General features: G+C 41.7%; 1 protein-coding gene across 1 annotated transcript; it reads left to right on the top strand.

Moving 5' to 3' along the window:
* Positions 1-1,438: 1,438 nt before the first annotated feature.
* Positions 1,439-23,397, top strand: OC90 (otoconin 90). Its single transcript, XM_066549815.1, is given in 17 exon segments — positions 1,439-1,442; positions 2,498-2,529; positions 2,531-2,594; positions 6,298-6,363; positions 6,569-6,628; positions 6,893-7,067; positions 9,637-9,749; positions 11,114-11,242; positions 12,829-12,870; positions 13,228-13,284; positions 16,357-16,407; positions 16,711-16,767; positions 18,636-18,785; positions 19,145-19,234; positions 20,802-20,976; positions 21,993-22,099; positions 23,087-23,397. Coding segments are annotated over 17 exon segments (1,683 nt in total).
* The last annotated feature ends 3,820 nt before the right edge of the window (positions 23,398-27,217 follow it).

Here is a 27,217-nt window from a genome sequence, read left to right as displayed (position 1 = left end):
CTTGTTGTGTCACTGGGCCCTGCTGGACAGAGACTGGCTCTGTCCCCTTTGCACCCTCCCCTCAGGTGTTTACTGGATTGATGAGATCCCCCAAGGGATTGATGAGATCCCCCAAGGCTCCTCTAGGGAAGAGTCACAGCTCTCTTGTCCCCTCCTCATGAGAGACGTTCCCTTCATCATCTCTGTGCCCCTTCTCTGAACTGTCCCAAGTTTTCCATGTCTGTCCTATACTGGGAAGCCCAGAACTGGACACAGCCCTGCAGATGTGGCCTCAGCAGTGCAGAGTAGAGGGGCAGGACCCCTCCTTCCACCTGCAGGCAGCACTGTGCCCAATGCAGGGCATGCTGAGCCCTCTCTGTGCAAGGGCACACCTCTCACTCCTGTTCAACCCTGTGTCCAGCAGGACCCAAGGTCCTTTTCTAGCAAGCTGCTTCCCAGATAGGTGGCCACCAGCACATCTTGGTGTATGAGGCTGCACCTCTCCAGGTGCAGGACTTGGCACTTCTTGTTGAACTTCATGGAGTTCCTGTTGAGGTCCTGGATGGCAGAGTGACCCTTTGAAATGACAGTCACTCATCCCATTGAGTGTCACCTGCCAGCCCTCTGAGGATCCATTCTGCCCCATCATCCAGGCCATTCATGGAGATGCCAGGCAGGGCTGGATCCAGCACTGGCTGCTGGAATGCACCACCAGGCATTGGTGTGCCACTGGCCACCACCCTTGGCGCCCCAGCAGTCCATTTTCAATCACCTCCCCAGGCACATCCAGCTCAGATATCAACACCTTCTCCATGAAGATTTTACAAGTGACCGTGAAAACCTTTTTTCCCGAAAACCTTGTAGGTCACAGAGTCAAAGGGCCTTTTGCTCATGTAAGAATTTGTAAAATTCCCAATTGTCAGACTTCTCACTTCTCCATGCTGCAGTTCAGTGGGCAGTTTGTCTCTGTTGATGGACTCTGTGAAGGGTAGCTGTGTCTGGCCCTGGCAGAAAGCACACCTTCCTGATGAAAGGCAGCCTGGCCCAAGCTCACTGAACCTTCTCCTGCATTTCACTCAGCCTTGGATCAGAGCCACCACGGATAGATTAAAGAAGACTTCCCAACCCTGAGGAATGCCAGTGTTTAAAGCTGTGTAAATTCTCACTCATCTTTCATCACCAAACACTACCTCTTGCTAAGCCATTAAAGCCACATTCACATGCCCAAGAGATTTTGGGAGTGATTAACAACAATGGGATGACTGTTATTTAATTACAGCCAAGAGTATTAGGGAAAGTTATTATATGGTGAAGGCACCTGCAGAACAGACTTCTCAGTATAGATCCTTTACATGGCTGGAGCCATATTACAGATACACTGGGCATAAAGACTCCAAGGAATCTCATGGCAGAATTAATTAATAAATGTTGAAGTGGGTTTGATAAAGGAAAGGATCACATGGGTGAGTTCTATATCCAAGTGGGTATAAATAAGTTAGTACTGGCTTTGCTGATATTCATTTGTCTTCCATCCAGCTGCTTTGGGATAATATCCCTCAAGGTAAGTTTTTCTGGATGTTCTCTATAATAAGGGAAGCAAGAAGAAAACAATGTAGAATAAGCTATTTGTGACTTTGGAGTAATAGACAAAAAATATAGGCAAGAGATTTGGGAAAATAGACTATAAATATTTAGAGCTGTTAGATTTATAATCTCACTTCCTGATAAAATATTACGATATTTTCTAATAGAAATTAATTCCATATTTGAGTTCAGAAAAGCAAATAATAATAAGCAGGTACATATATGTGTGTGTTCATTTCTTTGGCTGTAAAAAGCCATATGCCTGACTTGTTCTAAACTTAAAGTAATTTATGACTGTAATTAAAAACCAATCTGTCATCTTCCATTTAATGAATACTGGTACAACACATTGAGAAGAATTTTTTACACACATTTCTTGAAGATCTCCAAATTACGTCATATTTCTCATTAGGAAAAATTATGATATATTAGATGAGTCTCAACATAGATTAGAATAAATGTTTGACTACAATTTTTTGTGATTTGAAACAAATTTAATGGATTGTGGATAAACTGAATTCCATAGATGTAACATCAGAATAACTTCATTTACACAGTGTTTCACAATATCTTCATTTGAACATAAGAATTGTTTGACCATTGTATGAGATGAAGGAAGATGTGAAAACTGTTTGCAAAACAAAAGAAACTGCAAGTGCACCATTTTATTGCTAAATGGCAGCTGAGTCTGTTAACTCAAAGCAATACCAAAGTAAATATTGTTAGTCAGACTTTTAGACAACATCGGTAAAATAAGGATATATAAGGCTCAACATTCCTGTAATATGTGCATTTACTATGATAAGGGTAAAAACTGAATTTTATCAAGCAGAAATATATCCAGGCTACAAAAGAATGATTTCCCAAGATGATGTCTTGCCACTCTCAGATTGAAGAGATAACATTCTGTCTAATATTTTACTTGACTCACCAGGCACATCAGTCTGCTGTGTGACTTTTTTCTTGTCTTTGGATTAAACAAAAAATGATTGTAATTCTGCTGGTGTCTATGTCCGTGGTGGTGTACAGTGGTAAGTGGCAATGTATTTTTCTGATTATTTGACATTATGTCAAAATACTATTTTAAGTATGAGCATTTGGAAACAGTCCCTTAGAAACACACCTTCTCTCCTCAAATTTTGGTGTTCAACACCCAAATGCACTTGAAGACATTTCTTTATTAAGTACTTATAAAATATTTTTCTCAGGACTTGTAGTGAAGCAACAAAATATGTACTGGGGTTAAAAATACAACCAAAAAATTGCAACTTCTTTTTGCTAGCACTTTGTCATTATTTAAGGCATTAAGTCTCCAAATTTATAAGTTTCATATAAAGAGATTCTATTCATTAAATACATTTGTATTGTCTTAATTCTCCAAACTGTTCAGTAGATCCTGAATTAGAACCCATGTCCACCTAAAGCTCCTCTTTTGAATTTTATTATGAATAGCTTTTTCTTCATATAACTCTTTAGATTTTATTGTCATGAGTGAATGAACTTCCTTGAGTCAGGGATGAGCAAACATCTCAAATTTCTGCAGTCTCTGCACTGTGTAGGAATGTCAGTGAGAGTTATGATGTGCACGTGAAGAGAAGGACTCTTAGAAGGTCTGTCACCATTTCTGGCCAATCCATGGGGATATTTCTAAAGGGAAGAGAAAACTCAGGACCCCAACACAGAAAAATTCTCCACTGACCTTCATCAGCTTCACCAGCTGCTTCTCCTCTGAGGGGTTGCTTGCATTGCAGTTCAGAAATTAAACAGGTCTAAAACAAAACATACAGGCTAAAATTATGAAGCTGAACCTTAAGACTTCTAGTATATAGAGAGAAATCAGAGATAATATTCACATTGCCCACTGCAGTGATAGCAAATGCCCAAATACCTGCACTATCTATTTATCTTAAATATATATATTTTATATTGGTACTGCGCTCAAAAATATCTGGACATTCATACATTTTTCTGACAAAACATTTAAAAAAAAGTCCCCCAAACTTTAAAAGGCCGTGCAGCAGTGTTTAGATTCTTTCCCTTTAGCTAAATACAATGAGAACATGAATATTTAAAGTGTTACCATGTTTAGGTTTGGGGAGGATTATTGATTTATATTTCTGTGGGATTTATTCTGCTGATCTCTGCTTTGAGATTGAAGCAAATATCTGTGCATGAAAGAGCATCTTTGAGAGGAATTAATGTGATTTACCCTGAATAAATAAAATAGTTTGGGTTTGCTGCACCCTGACTTTTTTTGAGTCAAGGTTTTTGCTTCCCAAGGATTTTAAGGAGCGCATCCATGCCCTGTTTTCGGACATTTTTAGTGAGCCATGAATGAAAAAGACAACTGGAGGCGCAGTGATGTTTTTTTGATAGGATTTTTTTTTGTACAGAATTTCAGAAAACTGTTGTCAGCTAGGAAAATCACAGATGCAGTCCGGAAAGAATTTTATATGTAACTGAACATTAAAAGAAATTCCATGGATAAGGTGTACAATGGGAAAGCCCAAGAGCTGATGTATCATACAGGAGTCTCCTCAAAATGTAATGAATTTTTTAACAGGTTTTGGAGAGAGGTGAGACAAGCTGGCATGCCCAGGGTCTTCTGAGGTTTAAAGGATTGATTTTTGTAGCGAAATCTTTCACAGCCTCCACAGGGAATGACATAGGACAGTATTTCCAAATACATGATACCAAAAGAGGAAAAGAGAATAATTACTCCAGAAGGTATTTTCTCCTTGTTCCTCCCACCCCCAATTTAAACAAAAGTAAGCAATCTTGTTAGCAAACATTGGTTCATTGATCTTGACTTGGTGACAAATAAAAAAGTTTTTTTTTGTAAGTATAGGATTAGAAGAGCCAATGATTTACCAAAGTGCTGAGCAGACATTCCTCTCCAGGGGAACTTCAAACATTTATGTGTTAATTGGGTGTACACAGCTCAGTTTGTTCAGAAGAACTAATTGCAAGTTAAGGATAGGGGAGCAAGCACAGTTCCAGTACCCCTGGAATATGATTTTGTCAATTTTCTCCTCTGACACATTTCAACTCTATGGGATTTTCCTGTTTTCCAAACATTTTGCTGAAAGGACCAATTGAGTAATGGCTCTTCTTCAACACCTGGTTTGAGCTGTGGTGTGATGCAGTGTGTCAGACCTGGCTCCAGTTGCACTTGACAGAACCTGGCCCAGGTGATGTCTGTCATTGCAGAGGAAATACAGGCTTTAAGCCAGAAAATAAGGGTTAGTTTTTCTCTGGAAAGCATGTGTACAAATTTAGCATTCAATGCTGGTTTTTTGCAAGGCATGCCATTATTTTGCCTGAAGCTGAATTCCTCATGGCAATGAAGCTTTCAACAGATGTGTTACAATTCTGTGAAAGACCAGCCTTTATTGGGAAGCTTCTTCTGGTTTGTGGAAAGCAATTTACTCCCCTTAGTCCTGCTGCAGAGATGGACACTTTTGATGGATTATTCTTTATCTAAAAGTTTCTCATTGTGACCAAGAATTTCAGGAAAAAGAATAACACAAGAGGAAGCACCTCTTCCTGACTCACTCAATCCTGTCTCCATATTCTGCAACTGAACTTGAGAAATTAATTGCTGGGAGGATATGACTATTACCATGAAAATCTTGTTCACATCACAAAAGTTGTGGACATCCCGAGAAAGCACTTATATATGATCTTTAAAAAAAAATAAAAATCCTATTTTTCTTAATCCTTTACTAAGCATAGAGTTAAGCCTCCTGTCTAAAAACCCCACTACTCTTCTTTACTCTTTTGCACCTATATTTATTGCAGGAAAATGTAACAGATGAACAAGACAACTGTCAGCTCTTTCCCAGAATTTTTTTAGAGAAAAAGGACAGCTTTCCTAATGCCAGTTATTCTGAGACATAACTTATGCCATGAATTTAACACTATGGGCTTTTTCAGTTTTAAATATATAGATCCTTAAGACAGCAAATACCCTTTACTTACTACATTAAAAAAAAGGTTAAATAAATCCAAAGTAATATATTTTCTTCTGAAATCATGCAGAGGAAAAAAAAACAGATTAAAAATGGGAAGGGAGAGAACAAATGTTAGATTTTACTCTAATTCAGAATTTGGCCAACAGAAAAAATGGAAGTGTTGAAAATACACCAAATCTACCACATCATCTTCAAAAGGAAGAAAAGATAATTAAGTTGAAGTATGAAGTTATAGGAAGAGAGACAATGAGGCAATAAGGCAATAGTCAAGACTGACTTAGAAAAACCAGATCACTTCAAATAACTCTGCTTCACATTATAGCACATATAGAGTGCTTGGGACATAGGTGGGCACTAAACCAAGTTTATATAATTCTACTAATTTGTCCCAGAAAGGGCAACTGTTCAGATGAGACAGGAAGACAAGGGTTAGCTCATCCTCAGCAGCAATACCTGCTCAACAGAGACTGGGTTTTGAGCTGAAGTGGGTGTGAATTCCCAGTACACACCAGTCCACACCAGTACAATTCTGGGCTTCCCAGGGTGGGGGTGGAGCTGAGCAAGTACTTCATGTCTCTGATAAATCAGCTTACCAGTGTATGAAGATATTCAAAATGCCTGCAGTGTGTCATAATGAAATACATGTTGCTGGTTTATTGTGATCTTTTGGAGTTTGGTGGGGGTTTTTTTGTTTTTTTGGTTTTGTTTTTTTTTTTTTACATTTAAATGTTTTTCTTCTCAAATTTATTTGCTGAGGTAGGTGGCCAAGAACTGGAGCCGCCAGCATTCCTGCCAGAGCTGCTTAACACACCTGAAAGAATCTTGAGTAAGAAAGGTTTAAGCTTTACTTTCTGCAATATTGCATGGCAGTGGGAATCCTTGTACTCCAGAGGCATCAAAGGGAAGTGTGAGCAAATAGCCAGGGACTCATGTCAAAATGGTTTAACAACTGAAGTGAGACTAGGGGAAGGCTGGTAGGGGGAGAAAATTTTTTTTTAAAGTAAGCATTGTTTGTTTATTTTTTCATTTAGACAACGCCACACTCTTCAATGGAGTCTTTCAAAATGTGGAAAGTGTTGCATTATTTTTTGGTACGTATTTGTTCCAGTTGTACTTTAGCTCTGAATAGAAATCCTGTGGGGTTTGTTTTTGTATATTTATTAAGATGAAACAGGGATTTTTATGGGTGCAGATCTCCCCAAAGGCCGCTGTAACACTAAACACTGCTGAGTGCCAAGCACTGCTCAATGTCCCTGCCTAGTCTGGGCTCTGTGCTCCTGCAAACATCACCTGTGTGCCACCCACACCTGCCTCACCTCCACTTACCCGGTGTTCTATGGCTGTTCTCCTTCCAGACTGCCTGGGCTCTCACTTCACCTGGTTACAGTCCATCTTCACCAACTTCCCTGCCCTTCTCAACTTTGTGAACAGAATGAAGTGTGTCACTGGGTTTTGCCCCAGGGATTTCGAGGACTACGGCTGCTCTTGCCGGTTTGAGATGGAAGGGCTCCCCGTGGATGAAGCTGATGAGTAAGTCACATCCATGAGAGGTCCTTTTGTACCCTGACTGGCAATAAATGCCCTCCTGCTCTGATTACCCAAAGCATAACACCTGTATAAATTATTTAAAAACAGTAATAAAAAGATAGATTTATTTGGGGGTAAGTAAGACCCACACCATCTGGCTCTAGTGAGAGAAAATGTAATCTCTGGCCAGGACAATCAAATAGTTGTTTAATTATATCAGCAGGAGATGTGAAAGGAAATTCAAAGAGAATCAAGATACATCCATGTCTGTGAAGAAAATGGGTTTTCCAACAATGTAATGTATTCATTCCCTGAGTGAGGACAGCAATGGCTCAGAAAGGCCTAAGCCTATAGATAGGTGGAAATTAATCCATCCACTCTACAGCATGGGATGGCTGGGAAAAGGAGATCTAACCCTGCTACTGGAAAAAAAACCATGGAACTTCTCTGTGAAAGGTTTTCTGAACAATTGTGATGACATCCTGAAATGGGAGCCTGATTCAGTTCAATGGATTGATACCCAGGAGCTGAGCACCTGGGCTCTTGCTTTACTCAGCTCCATTTTAGTGCAGAGCAGCACAAACCCAGAAACTGCAGAAACATCCATCAGCAGGTTTGTCCTGAGAAACACTCACACAGCCAGTTTGTATTTACAAATTGTGCAGCCCTGGGGTGAGGTTTCCTTGTCAGCACAGAATTTCTACTGCCATGTGCAGCAAACAGAGACTGATTCTTGCTTTGCCACTGACAGAGATGTGCTCCTGCTTCAAGGGAGCCTCCAAACCAGTGGCTTGCCTGTCTCTTCCAGAGACAGTTCCCACAGTGTTGCAATTTCTTTCACTGATTTTATTTCTTAGAAAACAGTTTTGCAAATCTTGGGGCTTTTCTGTGCCATTTCTGTTCTTTAGAAAAGGATTCAATGCCTCACAGCAGGTTTTTAAGGCATGGGAAAGTACTAGTGCCTGTAAGAACAAGCTTTTCCCATTTCCCAGAGTAGCTCATTGTCATATCTAAATTAGCAGCCTCCACAGACTTTGTCAAAGAGAAGCAGGCCCTTAGGACAATCCATGTCTTGCAATGACAGAGAAACAATCCCTTCCCTGCTTGCAAAGGGAAACTAACTGAATTTTTGGATTAACTGTTGCAGTAAATGTTGGTGTAATTGTGAATCTCTAAACAAACAAGAAGTGCAGAGAGTTTGTGTTAGACTCCTTATGCAGTTAGGGGAGCTTTTAGATGCTAACACCTCACTACACTTCAGGTAGAGTCAGGAGAGGGTTGAGACATCATCAGTCAGGTGTTCAAAACCCTGTTCCTGAGGGGCTCACAGATTTCAGTCTCATCCCTGGAACAAGACACAGTAGAATTTGTGGTGTAGAGGAGACATCAGGCCTTTCTGCTGAATGCTATTTGCCCTCACTTTTTTTAGATATATTCCTTGGACTCCTTCTCTGGTTGTGAAGACAAATAAAATATTGTGATAATTATTTATTAATACAGTCAGGGATTTGATATGAAATTCTTTCTAAATATAGGAGGTGAAAAAGTGAAAGTGCATGTATAGCATGTGTAGAAGGGCTCCCTAGCAGGGAGTCTGGCAAGGAGCAGGTGTGATCCATCCTAGCAGCAGATGCTGGGTTTGGATGTTCATGCTGTCCTTGTCTTCAGCATTTTCCAGGACAAATGCAACTCAATAGCAGAGCTGGATTTTGAGTCCATTTCTCTGAAATGAGGATATTTCAATCTGAATCTAACAGCAAGACTGTTTAATCTATGTAACAATTTTACCTGGAGTAAATGATGACTGTTTTACTTGGAGTTTCATTTATAGCTGATGTCAGTGCACAGAGATGTTGTGGAGATGATTTATCTGTACAAAGAGCTGAAGAGAGGAGAGGACTGAAGAAGAGCTTGTTGGTTTAGTTGACTTTTTATTCCTACTCAAAGTGAAGTGGTCCTGTAGGCAATTTGAGTTTGGCAGAACAACAGGGGTGCAGGAAAACACAAGGTTTCTGACTGCCTCTGTTGTATAGTGGCAGGAGAAAACTGTTTTACGCCAGTGTGAGAAAAATATTTCATGGCCCTTTCCCATGGCTAAATGGTGGATTTCAATTGTGATTGTTGCATAGAAGTACAAGAAATAGAGGATAAAACTGCATGTATTTATATAGTCCCAATGAGGAATTCACATTGCAGAGCCATTAACCCTCCGTGAGTGCCAGGTTCAGTTTAGTTCTCCAAATCTGCAGTGAGGAAGGTTGGGATAGGACTGGATCCAAGATCTCTAGGGCTGACTTGTGGGGCTTTGCTTGTGAGTGAGCAGTGTGTTGAGGGGAAGTATTTGTGCACTGGCAGTGGATTTCTTACATGAAGTGCCTGCAAAGTCCTTGCAAGCACCCGGGAACCACAGCAGGACAGAAATGTTTGGCCACCCACAGCAGGAAGACCTGCTCCCAGCATGGAGCTTTGCATGCAGCCATGGTTATCCTTCCACTCTGACTCAGGGAAAAGCCTTTCCTCTGTCTGGGGATCAAACTGAATGGTTTGACCTCTCTGTTATTTCCTCTTTAAGATGCTGCTTTCAGCACCGCAGATGCTACGAGGAAGCGCTGGAGATGGAGTGCACATGGGACCCATCAAAAATCTCTGCAGATGTCAGCTGCTCTACTAAAAACCTGACCTGTGGTGAGATTGACCTGTCAAAAGAGCTTGACACTGGAGCCTCACCAGTAGTTCATTCTGGTCTACCTACCAAAAGTCATAGAGAAATTATTTGCTCCACTTCCCAGAGCTCCTCCAACAGGCAGACCACTAAGCAAGACCACTAAGCAATGCTTGAGATATCTCCACACATCAGAAATGCAGCAGATGCTGAGGAGACACCTGAAAAACAATCTTCTGAGGCATCAAGGCCTGATTTTTCAGCACTTTGAGGGATCAAATTCTTTCTTCAGAGGGTCACACACACTCATCAGCTAAGCTCTACCAGTGAGAGCAGAGATTGTGTGTTATAACAGGAGCCATTCCATGCAATGCTGGTACAGGCCTGACAAGAGTGGGGTTCTTTAATGCCTAATAACATGTAATATAAATTTTCAGCAAGTTTTGGCTCTCAGAAAAGACTAAATGCTAGAACATGGTTTGAGGACACCAGCAAAGAGGAGTAGAATCCTCAGACTATACCCTTACATCCTATTTAAGCAACAATCTGATCCAAATTCCATTTCTTGTTTCAAATTGAAACCATTTTTGTTATTTAGGCCAATCTCTAATTGTCCAAGTCCATTTAATGCTTTTTCAGCTCTTTCTATATAGTCTCCATCACAAATACAAAATAGAAGTGTCGCAGCTATGAAAAGTCAATGTTTTTTAAATTCTGAAAGGTAGGAAATTTTGAAAATAGTATTTCATGGGGAACTGTTTCCTATCCTTTGTGTTAGGAATAAATTTTTAACTTTGAGAGAAGTGAGGCATTGGCACAAGTTGCCCAGGGAAGTTGTGGATTCCTCATCCCTGGAAGTGTTCAAGGCCAAGTTGGATGGGGCTTTGAGCAACCTGGTCTAGTGGAAGATTTCCCTGTCTATGGCAGGGGGTGGAAAGACATGAGGTTTAACACACCTTCCAGTCCAAGCTGTTCTAAAGTTCTTTGATTCTTTATAAGGAGCAAATCACATATCCATGAAAGGCTTGGATTGTGGATTGTGACTTCATGGAGTTAGGAGGAATATTTTAATGAAGTCTGTGAAATGTTAAATGCAGCATCAGCTGCATTAAGTTTTCCATGGAAGAATAGAGCCTTGCTCTGTAGTCCTCAATACTCTGCAGACACAACCAGAGGCAATAATTTATTGACAGCCATGCCAGGCTGCATCAACTGGTGTTTAAGACAAGAGGTAGACTATTAAACTTGTCCATGTTTGCACTGAGAAGCACATTATAAATAGGTTTGGACTAACAAAATACAGACACAAACCTTACAGGGAGGAAAAAGCAGAAGGTGGAAAGGATTTTTCAATAGTGCCTTGTTTGAATTTTTGTTTTATTTTCAGAGTCTGTGGATCCCTGTGAACAGTTCCTCTGCACCTGTGACAAAGATGCCATTGAATGCTTTGTGAATGCCCGGATCAACTCCTCCCTGAATGGGCTGGATGTCTCCTCCTGCCCATCTCCAGTTACAGGTAATAACAGGGATCTGACCGAGTGCCCCCTCCTGCCAGACTTTCTGCTGGCACCAAATGTGACCTAACGAGAATGAAGCAGGAGCTGGGTGCCTTCCTGCCATAAACCTGGTCTCAGTTTCATGTGTCCTGTCCATTTACTGCTGCTTGGGTGAGTACCAGGAGAGAAGGTGGTGGCAGACTGATTGCTGTCCTGGAGCAGGGCCAGGAGAGGCCTCTGGGCTGGGGAAGGGGCTGGAGGCCATGAGGGAAGAGGAGAAGGCTTGGGAGGGATCTTATTGCAGTTCTCAGCACCAGGTGAGGTGTGGAGAGAAGGTGCAGCCAGACCCTTCCTGGAGGTGCACAGGGTGCAAGGAACACCACTGCAACAGGGAAATTCCAGTTAGATGTGAAGAAATCTTTTTCTTCAGGAAGCTTCTGCCACCTGGAATGAATGAGTGATACTTGTGATGATGTCACTGGCAGGAAATGTTGAAAATATTGCTAACCCAAATCTTCCCTTAAACCATTCAAAAACTGACTGGAAAAGCAAAAACAAGCTTACTCTGTTCAGTTGCTTGGTTTCTATTCTGGAGGGAAAAAACCCTGCAAAGGATGAAGGGGAGGTTTATCCCCATGGTCACACACTGATCTGTGCTCTGTAGCTGAAATTACAGCCCTGCAAGGCCAAATGCCTGCCCTGTGGGAGCAGGCCTGGATTAAAAACTTCATTCATTTGGATTGCAACCAGAGCATGGCAGGGGCAGGAGCTCTGAGCAGAGATGTGAAAAAGAGATGTGAAAAAGCTAAGGCTGCTTTTTCACATCTCTCTCCTGCCCCTGCCTCTCTCCCCCCCTGGCAGGGGCAGGAGAGAGATGTGAAAAAGCAGCCTTAGCTTTTCTAATACTTTGGGTCACAGTCACAGCCTCCAGGGCTAAGGACAGACAGACACACAACTGAATCACAGCCTGGATGTGTGCATACCCTCCCGAATGCAACAAGGGAGAAGAAAATGCCCCAGGAAGGTTTGCATCAAAGCCAGTTCATTGTCTTTTTTAAAGACAGCAATCTTTCACTGGGATCAGATGTCCCTGATATACAGTATGGTAGATCCAACACACCAAAAGTAAAGGGGAAATTGTTCTTTGCTAACAGGAAAATCATGCTGATTTTATCACTGCTGATAAAGACAGATTCCATTTGAGTTCACTGGATGTCTCTGCTAATTTTAAATTATATTATATTTTTTGATGATTATATTTCTTGATGAGGATTATATTTCTTGATGAGGAGAAAAAAAAGCAACTTTTGAATGAAATTTTCACTTAATGTTCACTCATGTTATAATCCTTCTGTGTAGCTCTTCTGACTGTAACTGTGTCCAGTTCTGACTTTGGGGAAAAAAAATAATAACCCTATCTGATCAATCCATAGACAAAGGATTTTGGTAGGTTCTTTATTACAGAGAAAAAATTGAGTGACATGGGCATGTATTTGACTAAATCTTTAATAGGAATACATTCAATGGACTCCTGATTTGTGCTATTCAGATCAAACAGTGAAAAAAATCCCCTTTTCACACTTTATGAGAGACTTTTCTCTTTCAGAAACAACCAGCAAGAGAGAGCTGACAACACGACACAAGGAGGGTAGGTCACCTCTGTAATTCTTTGTCTGGAATGTATTAAATTGAGACCAGCTTATACTCAGAAAAATAAGCTGAAGAAATGGGAATTTAAAGAATGCTGACTGCCAGCCAATTCCTCTTGTTGAAGTTGAAACTCTTTGGGATTATTTTTTATTATTATACTGCATGTAGCTCAATAGAATTTAGTATCAGCAGGGTATAAATACTAAAGAAATATTTTAATACTGCTGCTGTAATCATAATAATATTTAGAAATAATTTTCTTTTTGATGACTCTGATCATGTTATTCCAGGATACAGTCTAAGGAGCACCCTAAGCCATGATGTTCTGGAGTAAAAAAAAATTTTCTTTTTGCAGCATTGGTTCATCAAAGGACTGATGAAGCACTGGCTGTGACTGCATCTGTGGAAGAAGGTTTGCAACTTAGAGTGAAAAAAGCCCTGCTTGCAGCTCCCAAAAGCTGAGAGAATACAAGATATTTTCTTTCTTTCTGGCCTTCTAAAAGGAGTGATATAAAACTAGATGTAATGTTTTGGTGATGGAGTTCAAGATTGAATGGGAAGGTGCAATTTTTCAATTTGTGCATGTAATGTGTTTAACCAGTGTTTACAGCGAGTTTCCCAAGGGCTGAGAATCAATGCTCTTCAACAAAACCTGTTTTCATCAAAACAGCCTTTTTTCCCTGGGAACACAGACTGGAGCAGGTGAGCTGTTTGGCAGGGATGCCCTCTGTGGGTGCCAACCACAGCCAATTGCATATTCTTGTCTTTAAAAGATATTGAATTAATTAAGATCAAGCAGTAGCACGAGGAAATTCTGAGCATGGTTTGTACCAATGAGCCACCAGTTTGGTGTTTTATTTACTTGTAATGAAGAGATCCAGGCTGAAACCTCCTCACTCTGGAGCCTCCTTGGTGAGTCTCTAAACCACAAGGCCGAGTGGTTGTCATGGAAGTCACCTCACTGCTGCAGAGAGAATATGTTCTCCTCTTGCCTGCATGAGGATCAAACCATTCAGTTTGATCCCCAGACAAAGGAAAGGCTGACTGCTGCCTTTCCCTGAGTCAGAGTGGCAGGATAACCATGGCTGCACGCAAAACTCCATGGTGAGAGCAGGTCTGCCTGCTGTGGGTGACCAAACATTTCTGTCCTGCCACACGAGAGGCCAGGGACAGAAGGACCCAAAGCCCTTGGTAACTCTGGGTGGGCCAGGATATGATGTAGAGAGGGAGACCAGTCTTGGACTCTTACCCAGTTTAGCACTTTTGTTTTGTGGCTTCATCACAAGCAAAGCCACACTGCTGTAAAGGGAGAAGTGGCACCAGAGCTGTTTGGAAAATGTCCTGGGGGTGCTGGAGCACAGCTGCCTCCGTAGGAGCCAGTGAGTGCCCAGAAGGCACAGAAGGTGCCCAGAAGGCCAATGACAGCTGTGTGACCAGCAGGACCAGGGCAGTGATCACCCCTCAGCACCATGAGGCTGCACCCCGAGTGCTGTGCTCAGCTCTGGGCTCCTCACTTGAGAAAGGACATTGAGGTGCTGGGGTGTGTCCGGGGAAGGGCAACGAGGCTCACGAGAGGACAAGAGAACATTTCTTATGAGGAGTGGCTGAGGCAGATGGGTTTGTTTAGTCTTGAGAAGAGCAGGCTCAGGGGAACCTCACAGCTCCCCAAAACCACCCGACAGGAGGGTGTGGTGAGGCGGGTGTTGGTCTCTTCTGCTGTGCCTGCAGGGAAACAATCAGAGGAAATGTCCTTAAGATGAGACAGGGGAGATTCAGATGAGTCATTTATAAGAATTTTTCCACTGTTCAGGTGCTCAGACATTGGAAGGGGCTGCCCATGGAGGTGTTGGAGTCACCACCCCTGGAGGTGTTTAGGAGGAGTCTGGATCTGGCACTGTGCAATGTGGTTTGGTGGTTTGGAGGTTACAGGCGCAGGGCAGGGCTGACAGCTGGGTTGGGTGATCTGAAGGTCTCTTCCTACCTTGGTGATTCCATGATTCTCTGTTCATAAACCCCAAATCTGCCAAGCACAGATGCAGCATGCACTGGACATGTGCAACCAGGCCACTGCTTGACCCAGAAAATCACAGAGTGGTTTGTGTTGGAAGGGCCCTTAAAGATCATCTCATTCCAAATCCCCTGCTGTGGGCAGGGACCTTTCCACCAAACCAGCTTGCACAGGGAGAGGTGGAAAGCTGGATTTTTTTGAGAACCTAAGAACCTGATTTCAAGCTTTAGTGTGCTCCCCTGTGTGTGCCATTGCCCTAAGTGTGAATCTGAAATAATGAAAACCACATTGAAAATTTTTTTTCTTTTTAAAAAACAATGTTTCTTACATTTAAAGGTTTGTGGGTTTATTTGTTCTTTATATGTTTAAATAGCAGCACCTGCAGAAGTGTAGGTACCTGAAAAGGCTTTATGCTGAATGTAAGTGCTGGCTGTTCTTTCATAGCTCTCCTGGATTATCAAAGTAGTTTTTTTACAGGATTTTTCATTCTCACCTAGCAGCAGCTCCAGTGTTGGTTCCTGTTTTTCTATCTGCTTCTGGGACACTTTGTAATAGAAAACAGAACTCCTGAAGGAATGAGAGCATCTGTATTTGCACATCTGAAGCAATGTTTTACTTCCTGAAAATAACTACTCCTGCTCCCTAATGAGGCACAGTCCATCATAAGGTTCCAAGCATTACCAACAAACAAAAACCTGTATTAGGAATTTTAGAAAGCTGAAAACAATATAGGTAGTGTTTCTAATCAGTCTTTGAAGGAAACATTTGGAGAGCCACTTACTATTTAACCAGTTGTCTTCCTCTTTAAGCCCAAAGAATCTTCAACATTGACAACTGTGGAAGCTTCATTAAACCAAAGCTAAGTATCATTGAGAAACTCATTCAAAGGATTTAAGAAGTTAATTCTTCACATCACAACATCCTAATAACACAGAAAAAAAAGGGGAGATGATTTTTTTAGATCATTTGACAGCTGTTTTTAAAATTTACCAAAAGGTAGCTGACAAATGGAAATCATTTTATTAGGTAAAGGAAAGAACTTAGAGGTCAGGGAGGTATTTGGACTTATGGCTGCCCATCCATACCTGACTCTCAGTGCAGACAAACACAAGATGTTTGCAAGGAAAGCAGCATCCTTCCTTGCACAACACTGGGATACCAGACCTAGTCCTGTTTAGTCTATTTGTCTGTAAAATGAACTTAATATTGAATTTCCCAATTCAGCCATATTTACACTTCTTTCATGGAATCATAGAATCTTGTGTTAGTGCTATGTAATTATTTGCATGCAATGAGATTAATTTATGAGTATCACTTTGTCTACAACCATCCATACACCACTGAGAAAAACAGGCCAATGTCTCTCCATGCTATGTCTGTATCTTCCTGTTTTCAGAAAAAGCTCTTCTCAGCAGCCTGACTGTCCATAACTGTGCTGGCAGTGTTTCCTGAGTTTATATTTTCTATTTTCAACAGTGGTTTCTTTTGAGCCCCGTGACAGAGTCTTGGCAACTTCCAAAGCCAGAGGTAAGAGTCATTAAATTTTGTTGACAAATTTGGCACTCTTGACTACAGGTGAAGATGGATTTTCATTTATGAAGCTCTGTGGTGTCACAATCAAAAATCTTCAGCACAGGATTTCTGGATAATATTTCTTCTGCTGACTTGCACATCCTTCAGCAAAACACTTTGATTCTCCTAATTACCATCTTAATAAATTCAGGCTGTTTGGTTAAGTTTTATAATGCTTTAAGTCAAAGTAATTTCAGAAATGCATGGCATAAATTCAGCTGGCAGGTCAGTTCCATGATGCCTCTGTTTTTTGTACAGTTACCTCAAGGGACCACAGAGGCACAGCTCCTGCTCCCCCCATCCTCTCAATAAAAGGTCAGTGACCCTCAGTTTTCCTCTTTCTTTGACTGACACAGCAAATCTTCATCTAAAAGCATCACAGTTAAAACTCTGTGCATGGTAGCAACAGGGCTGCCAGAGAATCAAATTTAGATCAGGGTCAGATAGAAGATACACAAACAATAAAACCTGGCTGAGAAGCATTAGCTGTTCCTTGCCTCCAGCCACTCATTTGCACTCCTCATCCAAGTGTTTCTGAAAGCCTCTTCACATAAAGTTTAATGATATAATGGTTGTTTCTGTAAATTACATTCACAGCATCTGCTGCCAGAAGGGTTTATTTTGATTTTGCCTCCTCCTTTATTACAGATAATTTCATGGAACTCTCTCCCAGTCTAAAACCTGTTCCAGCTTTTGCAGGTGTCTGTGCTTTGAGCACAGCCTCACCAGTAGGCAGAGCTGAAAATGGAGCACCTTGATAGGCCTGGAAGTTTTCTCTGGCCCCTTTTGGATAGAAAGGATTATCCAGGCAGGCTGAAATCCACCAGAAAAAGTCAGAGAAAACTGCATATGGAGAGTAGAGAGCAGTCATTTTTTGACTCTGATTACACTGTCTGAACAATATCCCTGTCTCCCACCCAATGGATTCAGCACTGCTGAACTAAGCACTGGTCAAAATCACTAAATGCTCTCCTACATTAACCTGGATGTACCAGAAAATCTGTGTACTGTGTTTTAGGTCTGCACGGCTCCCAGGAGATTATTTGTGATATCTATTCTTAGCTAAGTGTAGAATTTCCCAAACTCTGGTTTTATTTTTTACATCCAGCAGGAATCACTTTCATTTCAACATTTCACTGCCAAACAAAGTGGCATAAATTGTGCACCTTGCTGAGCTATCAAAACCAGTGTGTGACTATTGATCCCTTTCTGCCACCTTTCATGGGCTTTGCTGTGTTCTTAGCAGTACTTTAATTTCTTTTAATCTGTTCTCTTATCCTGTGACAGGTTATTTTCAACACATACTAAAACCAGAACATCAGAGGGACAAGCTTAATGAATTTGAGTTTAGTCCAACCAATAAATTCAGCCAAAGAATTCAAAAGGAAAGCTTTAAATATGAAAATACATGCCCATTAGTATTTTAAAAGTATTTATTTTGTGAAATGCCACATGGTTCACATTGACATTTAGAAATGGAAATGGAACCATTTGATAAGTGTTTTCATTTACAAATTAGTTTATATTAAAAAGGCATAAAAAGATTTTAAGTACCTCCAAATTCAACAAAACATTCCTGATCAGCAACAAAGTGTCAGATAATGTAAAAACAAACACCAAAATATTTTTTAGGACAAATAATCTCCTGAAAATAATTATTTTTCAACTTTTTTTGCCCTCAATATTTCCTTGTGGTTACAACCCAGTAAACCCTTCCGTCACCCAGCTCTGCATTAATCAAATTATTTCTTCTTTCACTGATGTTACTCTCAGTTTTAGAAACTTCAGGTAAACAGACACTTTTTAAGCAATTTACTCAGCAAATGACATCTCACTTGTACTTTATCTCTCAGTACAGCTTACTAAGCAGCAAACATGATTTTCAGCACCTGGCAAAGCTCTTTGTCTCAGTACATAGAGAAATAAAAAAAAAAAACAAAACAATCAGCAGTTAAATTGGAAGTAGTTAACCACAGTCCTTTCTTCTGAAAGGCAAGAGATGTGCATAAATGACCAGTGTGGATACTCTGCTTTTCCAGTTTTCCTCTCAGATACTCCTTCTCTGTGACCATCAATTCACACTGGTTCTGCCTGAGGATATTACTCTCAGCAGCTATCTAAAATTAAAATCTTGCTGGTTATTTTCTATTTCTTCTTCTGCTTGCTTTTTTCTGCTTATTCAGAAGAAGATGGATTTATGGAAGCTTTGGTCCCAGTGGAAGAGATAACCACCTCCCCAGCCTCATTCCCAGGAGACAGTAACTCAATGCAAGTCAAAATTGTCTCCACCAACAGGAGTCCTGCAGGCACACCTGCAAGGACAAAAGGAAAAGGCAAGTGAAAAATTAATTACACTTTTTCTAATTCTAAATTAGAAAATTCTCCTATTCGTGTTTACAGCTATGTGAGGAGCCAGCATTTTTAATGGCTATGTAGAATGAAACTATTTTGTTATTTAAATCTGGAGGTTGCATACAATACAGGATGAATAGCACTGACTGCCCTGGAAGGGGCAGCTCACTGCCACCAGACCAGGAAAACTTAACCAACCATTAATAAATAGCCTCCCACTAGGAATGAACAAATTTTAGGAGACTGCAGTTGATAATAGTTTAGAATATGCACTTTTGGACTCCTGAAAGAAGAGTTATTCTACCTTCACAAGTCTAACCTATGCATTTGTCTTCTCCAGAGACAAGCCCTGCAAAGGGTGGCCTGAGCACAGCTTCCTCTGGCAGAGCTCTGGACCTGGGACTGTCTGAGAGGGGACCTGCAGGGAAAGGTAAATAAAGGCCTTTTTCCCCATTACATCTGATGAAATATTCAGCAACCTCTGTATTAAAAGCAGGTATGTATTACATATAAATATTATAGTTATTTTAAACCAGTTTAGCACATATGTATTGGTACTTAGAAGAACAGGAGGTGGAGACATCTGCAAAAGCTTCCATCACTTTAACCTCTTCTGCCAATATGCTGTCAGTAACACTTATAAAAACTACTAATTATTAGCTTGTAAGGAATTTTTTTCATTTAGTGCAGTATCTAAAATGAGCTCAGGGAATGTTTCTCCCTGCTTTTGTTTGCTGGAAGTAATTTAATCACAACCTTTAAGTTGCTTTGTTTTATAAGCAGCAGCAATAGGAATTTTCCTGCTCTTCATTCTGACCTTTTCCCACAGCCTTGCCAGTCAGACTTTTTCTCACCATTTCTGATTCTGTTCCAATTCCTGCTCAGGGATCCCAGAGATCCTAAGACATTTTAGACCTGTCATGGCTATAAATCCACACTCAAGGACTGTCTCATCCATCTTTTTAGGCTTCCCAATGGAGAGAAGCAGCCCTGGAACTGGAAAAGAGCAGAAGAATCAACCCCACCTTTCACTAAACTGGAAAATACAATTTTAAAATACCAGCTTTTAGAGAGCACAGATCAATTCCCTGAGCCTGTGGTTTATGCTGGGATTTAACCTGAATGAATCAAGACCCAGGAAGGCACATGGGCAGAATTTCCTGTTGGAAACAGTAATCCAGGATTGACCCTGACAGGAGCAGGGAATCAGACTAGAGCTGCAGAGGGGGAGATGGGATTACTCGTGGGAGAAGGGAGGATGCAGAGGGAACAGAAGCCCTCCCTCCCTCCTTCTCCTGCAACAGCCTCTTACATCCTTTCCCCAGCAAAGTCCCAGAACAGGTCCCTTTTTCCTGATATGGAACACTGTTTTCTTTTAAGTGGTATGAATAATTCCCATAAAAACAGTTCTTCCTGAGTAGAGGGTGCCACAGAGACATTAGGATTGGGATTTGGTGATGCCAAACCCTCAGCAGCACAATAGCCATTACAACAGATCACTCCTGCATTTGGCCTAGGGGCACTGCAGCTCAAATTGGACTATATTTCAAATGAGAACAGAAAAAAATATTGTTTCCTTCAGCAAAACATGGTCATTGTCCAGCTATCACTGTGGAAGCACAAGATGTTGGGACTGTATTTTCCAAATCACCAAGACAGAAACCACTGAATACTCAGATGAGTTTGAATATTCCAAAAGAAAAAAAATTACCTATGAAGGATTCCAAAGGACTGCTAAGTATTCTCATTGCAGTCCAATTTGACTTGTATGTTCTATCTTCATAGGAATCGCTCTCCCCTTTAAACTGCCTTGCCCTTTGGCTGTCTTGCTCAGTCAGCACTCTAAGAGCCATAGTTCATGGACTGAAGCAGTAATTTAGAGGTGGTAAAATGTCATCCTTCAAAGTTTCTGGTAGCTCTGGAAGCACTTCTATCTTCACAAGAGAGCCCTCAAGCAGTGAGGACACGGTGTGTCAAATAACAACTTTGCTTCGCAGTGTGTGAGCGACTGACCTTTCTGCAAGAGAGAGGACGTGGAAGAGTGGAGAGGGAGCTGCCCCAGCTCGGAGAAATGCTGTTCTGCTTAACTGAGAGATGCCCAGAGGAATTTGAGTCCTATGGCTGCTATTGTGGCCAAGAGGGAAGAGGAGATCCCACTGATGCACTGGACAGGTGTGGGCTCCTCTGTGTGTGCCATTGTTACTGCAGTGCCCATGGACAAGGAAGATCAGAACATCATTTTCTGGGCATTGTATAGCTGCATTATGGAGCAGTAGTGAAGTCACATTCTGGGGAAAAAAAATCCACTTAAATACATAAAACACAAAATACTCTCATGTGACTAAACCACATTCAATTGTTGTGCCAATATTTTGGAGAGGACTTACTAACTCCAAATAAGAAAGGAGAATGATGGGAGGTTAGCCAAGCAGAAGGAGGAGAACATCAAAGGGATGAGGATAAGGGCCACTTGGCTAAGATGTGGCTTGAACAGTGACTTATGAAGAGCAGAATTAACATCCACCCAGGGCACACTGTCCTCCAGAAGGGAACAGAGCTGAAGCAGAGTTCTGTCAAAGCGGGAGCAAAGTTCTGTCAGAGCTGCAGCCAAGAGCCAGCAGGGCTGATGATGAGGGGCAATGCAGAGAATTCCAAAATAAAAGCACCTCTGGGAGCGTTGTATTTACAGCTAAAAACCTCCTCCTCTGAGGAAGTTCATACAGTTGGGGCACATCAGGTCCAAGTAGAGCACACTCCTTTCTCCTGCACTCACACACAAAAAGACAGCCCAGGCATGAAAAATTGGATTAGATGATGGCATGATCTGGGTATCATGATGCAGTTTTCAGATTTCCAGCCAAGATTTGAACACTGGCAGACACTTCTCATGGCAGACTAGGTCATGGTTACAATTGTAATTGTGTCTTGAAATTAAAACACACCCCTCTTAAACACGTGACACGAAAAGCGTTAGAAGAGGAAAGTGAAAGTAGGAACAAATATAGAAATAAAGTAGGAACAGCTTAAGTTGATTTTTGTTCTTCATAGAAAAAAAAAATTCCAGGGTATGAAAACGATTTTTTTTTAGTTTTAATGGGCACTGAAAATAAAGACAGACAAATAATTGTGAGAGTTCTGGGATTCAGGAAGAGAAAGTATTTTCCATTTACTTCTACTGTTTATTTTAGATGCTGCTTCTCTCATCACTGCTGTATGGAGCAAGTTAAGAAACTTGGATGTCATGCAGAAAGAAATTTGAAATCTGAAGTTGTATGTTTTGATCACACACCAAAATGTAAGCTTGTGTGAGAGGAAACTCTCATGTCCTGATGACAGTGTACCAACATGACAGACTGAGTAACACTATGACAGAGCTGCTAGAGCTGAGTATGGAGACAGAAATATTTAGCTTACAAAAAATTAGCAATGTTTACTATAAACTTTTTTCCTAGTTGAGACAAAGGTTATTACACTACTGTGTATGTGACCAGTATTGTGGCCTCTGCCGGGTTTTGGGGTGTCCCCAGTGGGCTGCAATGGATCTGGACAGCTCAATCCTGTTTGGAACAGCCTGTCCCAGTTCCCAAGCAGTCCCCAGCCACTGGCTGCCTTAGCAAGCTTAAGTGATACCAGCTCTAGTGATTATCAGCTCATTTGTGATTTCAGCTCTTTGCTTGCTAGGTGCCTAGGCAGATGCAGAGAGAGGAGAAGGCTGTGTGAGGTTCCACAGGAATCTTTATTGAATCTTCTGTGAAGGTTCTCAGGGACAGCTCTTCTGCTGAGCTGGGCAAAAGAAGGGGTTTTTATAGGATACAGGGGTTTTAGAAAGTGTCCAATAGTAGGGGTCAAAAGGAAAGTGAACTATAGTCTTACAGAGAGATAAGCAAGGGTCCGAGGCGGAAAAAGGGGCTCCTGTGGTCCAGTCATCATGTCTAGGCATTTCCTATCTTAGACTGCTGAATGCCATGGGGGCACTGCAGGATCTGAGCCTGCTACAGACCAGGTCAGGCTGAGAAACTTACATTCAGACGTTTTATAATTACAGTCAGAAGTCAGCTACTTGTGTCTTTACATTCACAAATTCAACTAAAGCCAGCAGCACCTTCCACTGCCCAGCACCTTGGTGCCAGGCTTTTGTTTAGGTAATTAATTGTGACTTTGGAGACTAAAATTCATGGCAGATTTGAAAATTTTATTTTCAAAACCTCATCTGCCTGTGGCAAATTATACATGAAGAAAGTTCAACAGCTTTCAAAGGTGAATTGTGAAATTTCTCTTTCAGGCATTGGCCAGAGCACGTGTGAGAAGCTCCTCTGCGCCTGCGACACGGCCGCGGCCGAGTGCATGGGCTCTGCCTTCTTCAACGCCAGCCTGAAGATGCCCCACGGGCAGGGCTGCCGGGAGGAGAAGCTCTCCTGCCCAGGGGACTCTGCTGAAAGGCCTCCAGCAGGCACCCAAACAGGCTCACAAACAGGCACAGGGGCTTCCAGCTCCGAGGAGAGCAGTGAGGAGGAAGGAGCCCGGCGGGGAGGATTCCGGAGAGCCAGGAGAGGGATGGGGAATGCCAGAACTGGGGGGCACCAGGGCAGATAACCCTGAGGGCAGAACACCACCCACCTCCAGGGGCTTGGCAAGGGCCAGCACAGCAGCCAGGCACTGAGTACCTGCCCTCCTCATCCTCTCCACGCTGCCTCACACTCTCCAGCACACAAATGACATAATCATAGACTAGGATTAGGTGTTAGGCTGTGTTAACTCCTCACTGTGGGGAGGTCAGCACTATGGAGCATCTGTCTAGGTCAGATATTACCTTAAATACTTATTGGACAGTGTTCTATATAACTTCACTTGATTTTTTTATGTAAAAACTGTTATGATCAGACTGACTTTTGTTAACTGTGCACTTGGTTCAGACTGGATCTTGCTGATGGTGTCCAAGTATTCCAGGTTTTTAATTAAACCAACCTGCAACTACTCCAACTCCCTCTGTGGACATTTTTCCTTTACTGATCTTAGCAGGAAACATCCAGAAGCAAAGCTAAAGTAATTGCATGAAAGTTCCTTTGTTCATTCCTGTCTATAGCTGTGTGTGACTCCCTTCTGAGGGCAATAGGTCCAAAATGCTGGACAGACCCTCCTCTTAGGGAAGCCTCTTCCTTCTCTGGGGCCCAAGTTAAGGACATGAGCAGGAAACTTCCCAGCCTGGTACAGCCCTCAGACTGTTACTCTTCCATGTTGGGGTGATGAAGTCACAATGTGCAGTCCAAGGGTGATCAAAAGAGACTTCAGCACCTTGGAATGGCTGATAGGAAATGTGGAGCATAGGTCATTTTTTCCCCTATCCTTGCAGGAACAGACTGAGTCTATCAATACTTGGCTCCATGGCAGGGGTCACAGCCAGAATTTGGGGTTTTGCGGTAATAGGATGATCAGCACAACACCAGACCTGTTTGTGTCAGATGGGATTCACATTTCTCACATGGGCAAGAGGTCTTTTCTCATGAGCTATCAGGGCTGACTGACAGGCTTTAAAACAGACTTGAAGGGAGAGAGGTGTAGTATCAGGCCATGACAAACCTCTAAAGATCCCTTCCAACCCAACCCATTCTATGATTCTGTGACTCACCAACACTTCCTAGAACAAAAAATGTTGCTGCAAGCTTCCCAGTGATTCATTCAGCTGCTCTGAAAGGTCTGGATTTCTTCTCCATCATCTTGTTCTACAGGACTGAACTGTGTCACCAAAGTATTCCTACAAAGACTATAGCATGTCTCCCTACTATCCAATGACTGTGGCATGTACCCTCATGCTGGGTGCAGAGATGCTGCCTGTGTTCCTCCAGATCCTGCTGCAGTTCACTAAACCCCAGCCTGTGAATCGTGTGTGAACTGAACAGTGTGAGAAGAGCAGGTGAAAGTGCCTGTGAATGTTCTGGGATGAGCAGTTTATATTGGATAAAATTCTGGCTGGTGATAAGCCCCCTTCAGTATTTTTCCTACATTAAAAGTGCAAAGGATTACTACAGTGCAAACCCCCCCCAAACAAAACCCTAAACAAACAAATAAAACTCCAAACATTACTACCCCCTTCCCCTCCACTCCAAAGCACAAACAAATTCCACCACACAAACTCCCCAAATAAACCCCAAAGGTATTTAGTCACATGAATCCCTCTGGATCCCAGTGGCTACATCTTCAGCCCTGGTGAAAAAAACAACAGAACAAAAAGACTTTCTTTAAGGGAAGGCAGAGGTCAAATAAGTGATGTGAGAAATTCGATTTGCAGACAAGATTTTCATTAACTCCCCCTTTATGCTGTACAGAAAAAGGACATCTCAGAACTGAAGCAAAATGCTAAAACTGCAAAATGCCCATTTTGGTCCTATGCTGAGGATGAGATCTGCATTACACTGCAACTTTTATCAGTTTTATTATAGGGATGAAAAATTATTTTACATTTCACAGAATTTATGAATAAATGTTGCAATGAGAAAGTGAGAGAAATGATAAGCTGAAATGTGGTAAGCAGGTGAATGAATTGCACTGCAGAGTAACATCAGTTCATCTCTTTGACAAGAGTGGTGCTGTTGTTCTGAACACTGCACCTTAAAATAAACTCCCATTCCTTTCTGCTAATTATTACTACCTTCATGGTTATGCAAACATTCACTCAACTATGCTGAATTTTCTGACTGCAGAGATAGGGATGGATCATTTAGTCAATCAGGTAAAAGAGAAATAACAAAATAAATATGCTTTTGTTCAGGCAATTTGTCATTAATTCCTTTGAGCTTTTTTCCCCAGTAACTCTATTTTAGGAAGAGTTTAACACTCAAGTTGTGCCCTAATTACTACCACATGAATTGTGATGATAAAGTGAGGTTTTAAATAATCTAGTCATGATTAGGTACATTTATTCATAATCAGAGATCATTGCTAAAATAATTTTAAAAACGACAAGCAGATAAAAAAGAAACATTTAGCATAGTTTTTTTCTTTCTTCTCTCATTCTCACAGTCACTTTACACCATATTTTTCATTGATTTGGGGCATAGCTGGCCAAAACATAGCTGTTTCCCAAAAGTGAACAACTAATTTATTAACTAGTAATCTACAAATATTTCCTACTTCAATATTTTAACTTTTTAAAAATTGAATTCTTTGCCTGTCCCATGGGCACCAACACCTTTCATTAGACCAGGTTGCTCAAGGCCCCTTCTAACCTGGCCATGAACACTTCCAGGGATGGGGCACCCAGAGCTTCTGTGGGCAGCCTGTTCCAGTGCCTCACTACACACACAGGAAAGAACTTCTTCCTAACATCTAATCTAAACCTTCTCTTTCAATCTGGAGCCATTCTTTCTTGCCTTATCACTGCATGCTCTTGCCCAAAGTCCCTTCTCAGCTCTCCTGAATCCCCTTTAGGAACTACAAAGTGCTATAAGGTCTCCCCAGATCCAGAGGAAATCATGTTCCTCCAGGATGAACAGCCCCAACTCTCTCTGTCCCCACAGCAGAGATGCTCCAGCCCCTTGATCAACTTTGTGGCCTCCTCTGGACAAGTCACCTCCTTGTTTTGGGGACTGCAGAGAGGGATGCAGACCTCAGGTGGGGTCTCCCAAGGGCAGAGTAGAGAGGGACAATCCCCTCCCTTGCCCTGCTGCCCATGGGGCACTGGGTACAGCCCAGGACATGTTGTTTGGTTTCTGGGCTGCATCCAGAGCACATTGCTGGGACATGCTGAGCTTCTCACCCACCAACACCCCCAAGTCCTCCCCAGGGCTGCTCTCAATCAATTTTCCTCCCAGCCTGTGTTTGTACTTGGGATTGCCCTGACCCCAGGTGCAGGACCTTGTACTTGGCCTTGCTGAACCTCATGAGATTCTCATAGCCCCACCTCTGAAGCCTGCCCAGGTTTAATAGTAAAAAAAAAAAGGGTGTGCAAACTGAGGGCTATTTTAAATGCTAAAAAATTAGTAATTGATATATAAATTGTGAGCAATAAAAATTAACTGACACCTTAGAAAAGATTAATTTTTAAATTTTGGTTTATTTTATTGCTTAAATATAGATTGCACAGTGTGTTCTTACATTTATTGAAACTGGTTCATTACATACAGTACAGAATATATTACCATTGGAACAACAGACAAATTAGCCCTACTCTGGTTTTGGACAACAGGCTATTTCTACCTTTTAGTATGACCATGAATTTAATTTATCTTAAAATGACTCACTACCAAAAGCTATATTTTTTTCAAGATGACATAATAGGAAAGAGAACCCCAAGCAACAGCTGGAATACATTGAAACTGGGTACCAATTATAACCATTAAGACAGTGCTCAGTGTGTTGCAGATAACACAGGGCCAGTTTGCATAAGGAGCTTTTAAGTTCTGCAGCTTGTCTGAAG

This window comes from Molothrus aeneus, chromosome 1 (assembly GCF_037042795.1).
Source record: "Molothrus aeneus isolate 106 chromosome 1, BPBGC_Maene_1.0, whole genome shotgun sequence".
In the NCBI taxonomy this organism is placed as follows: domain Eukaryota; kingdom Metazoa; phylum Chordata; class Aves; order Passeriformes; family Icteridae; genus Molothrus; species Molothrus aeneus.
Note: the sequence above shows the minus strand (reverse complement) of the source record. Positions and strands in the feature narration are given on the sequence as shown.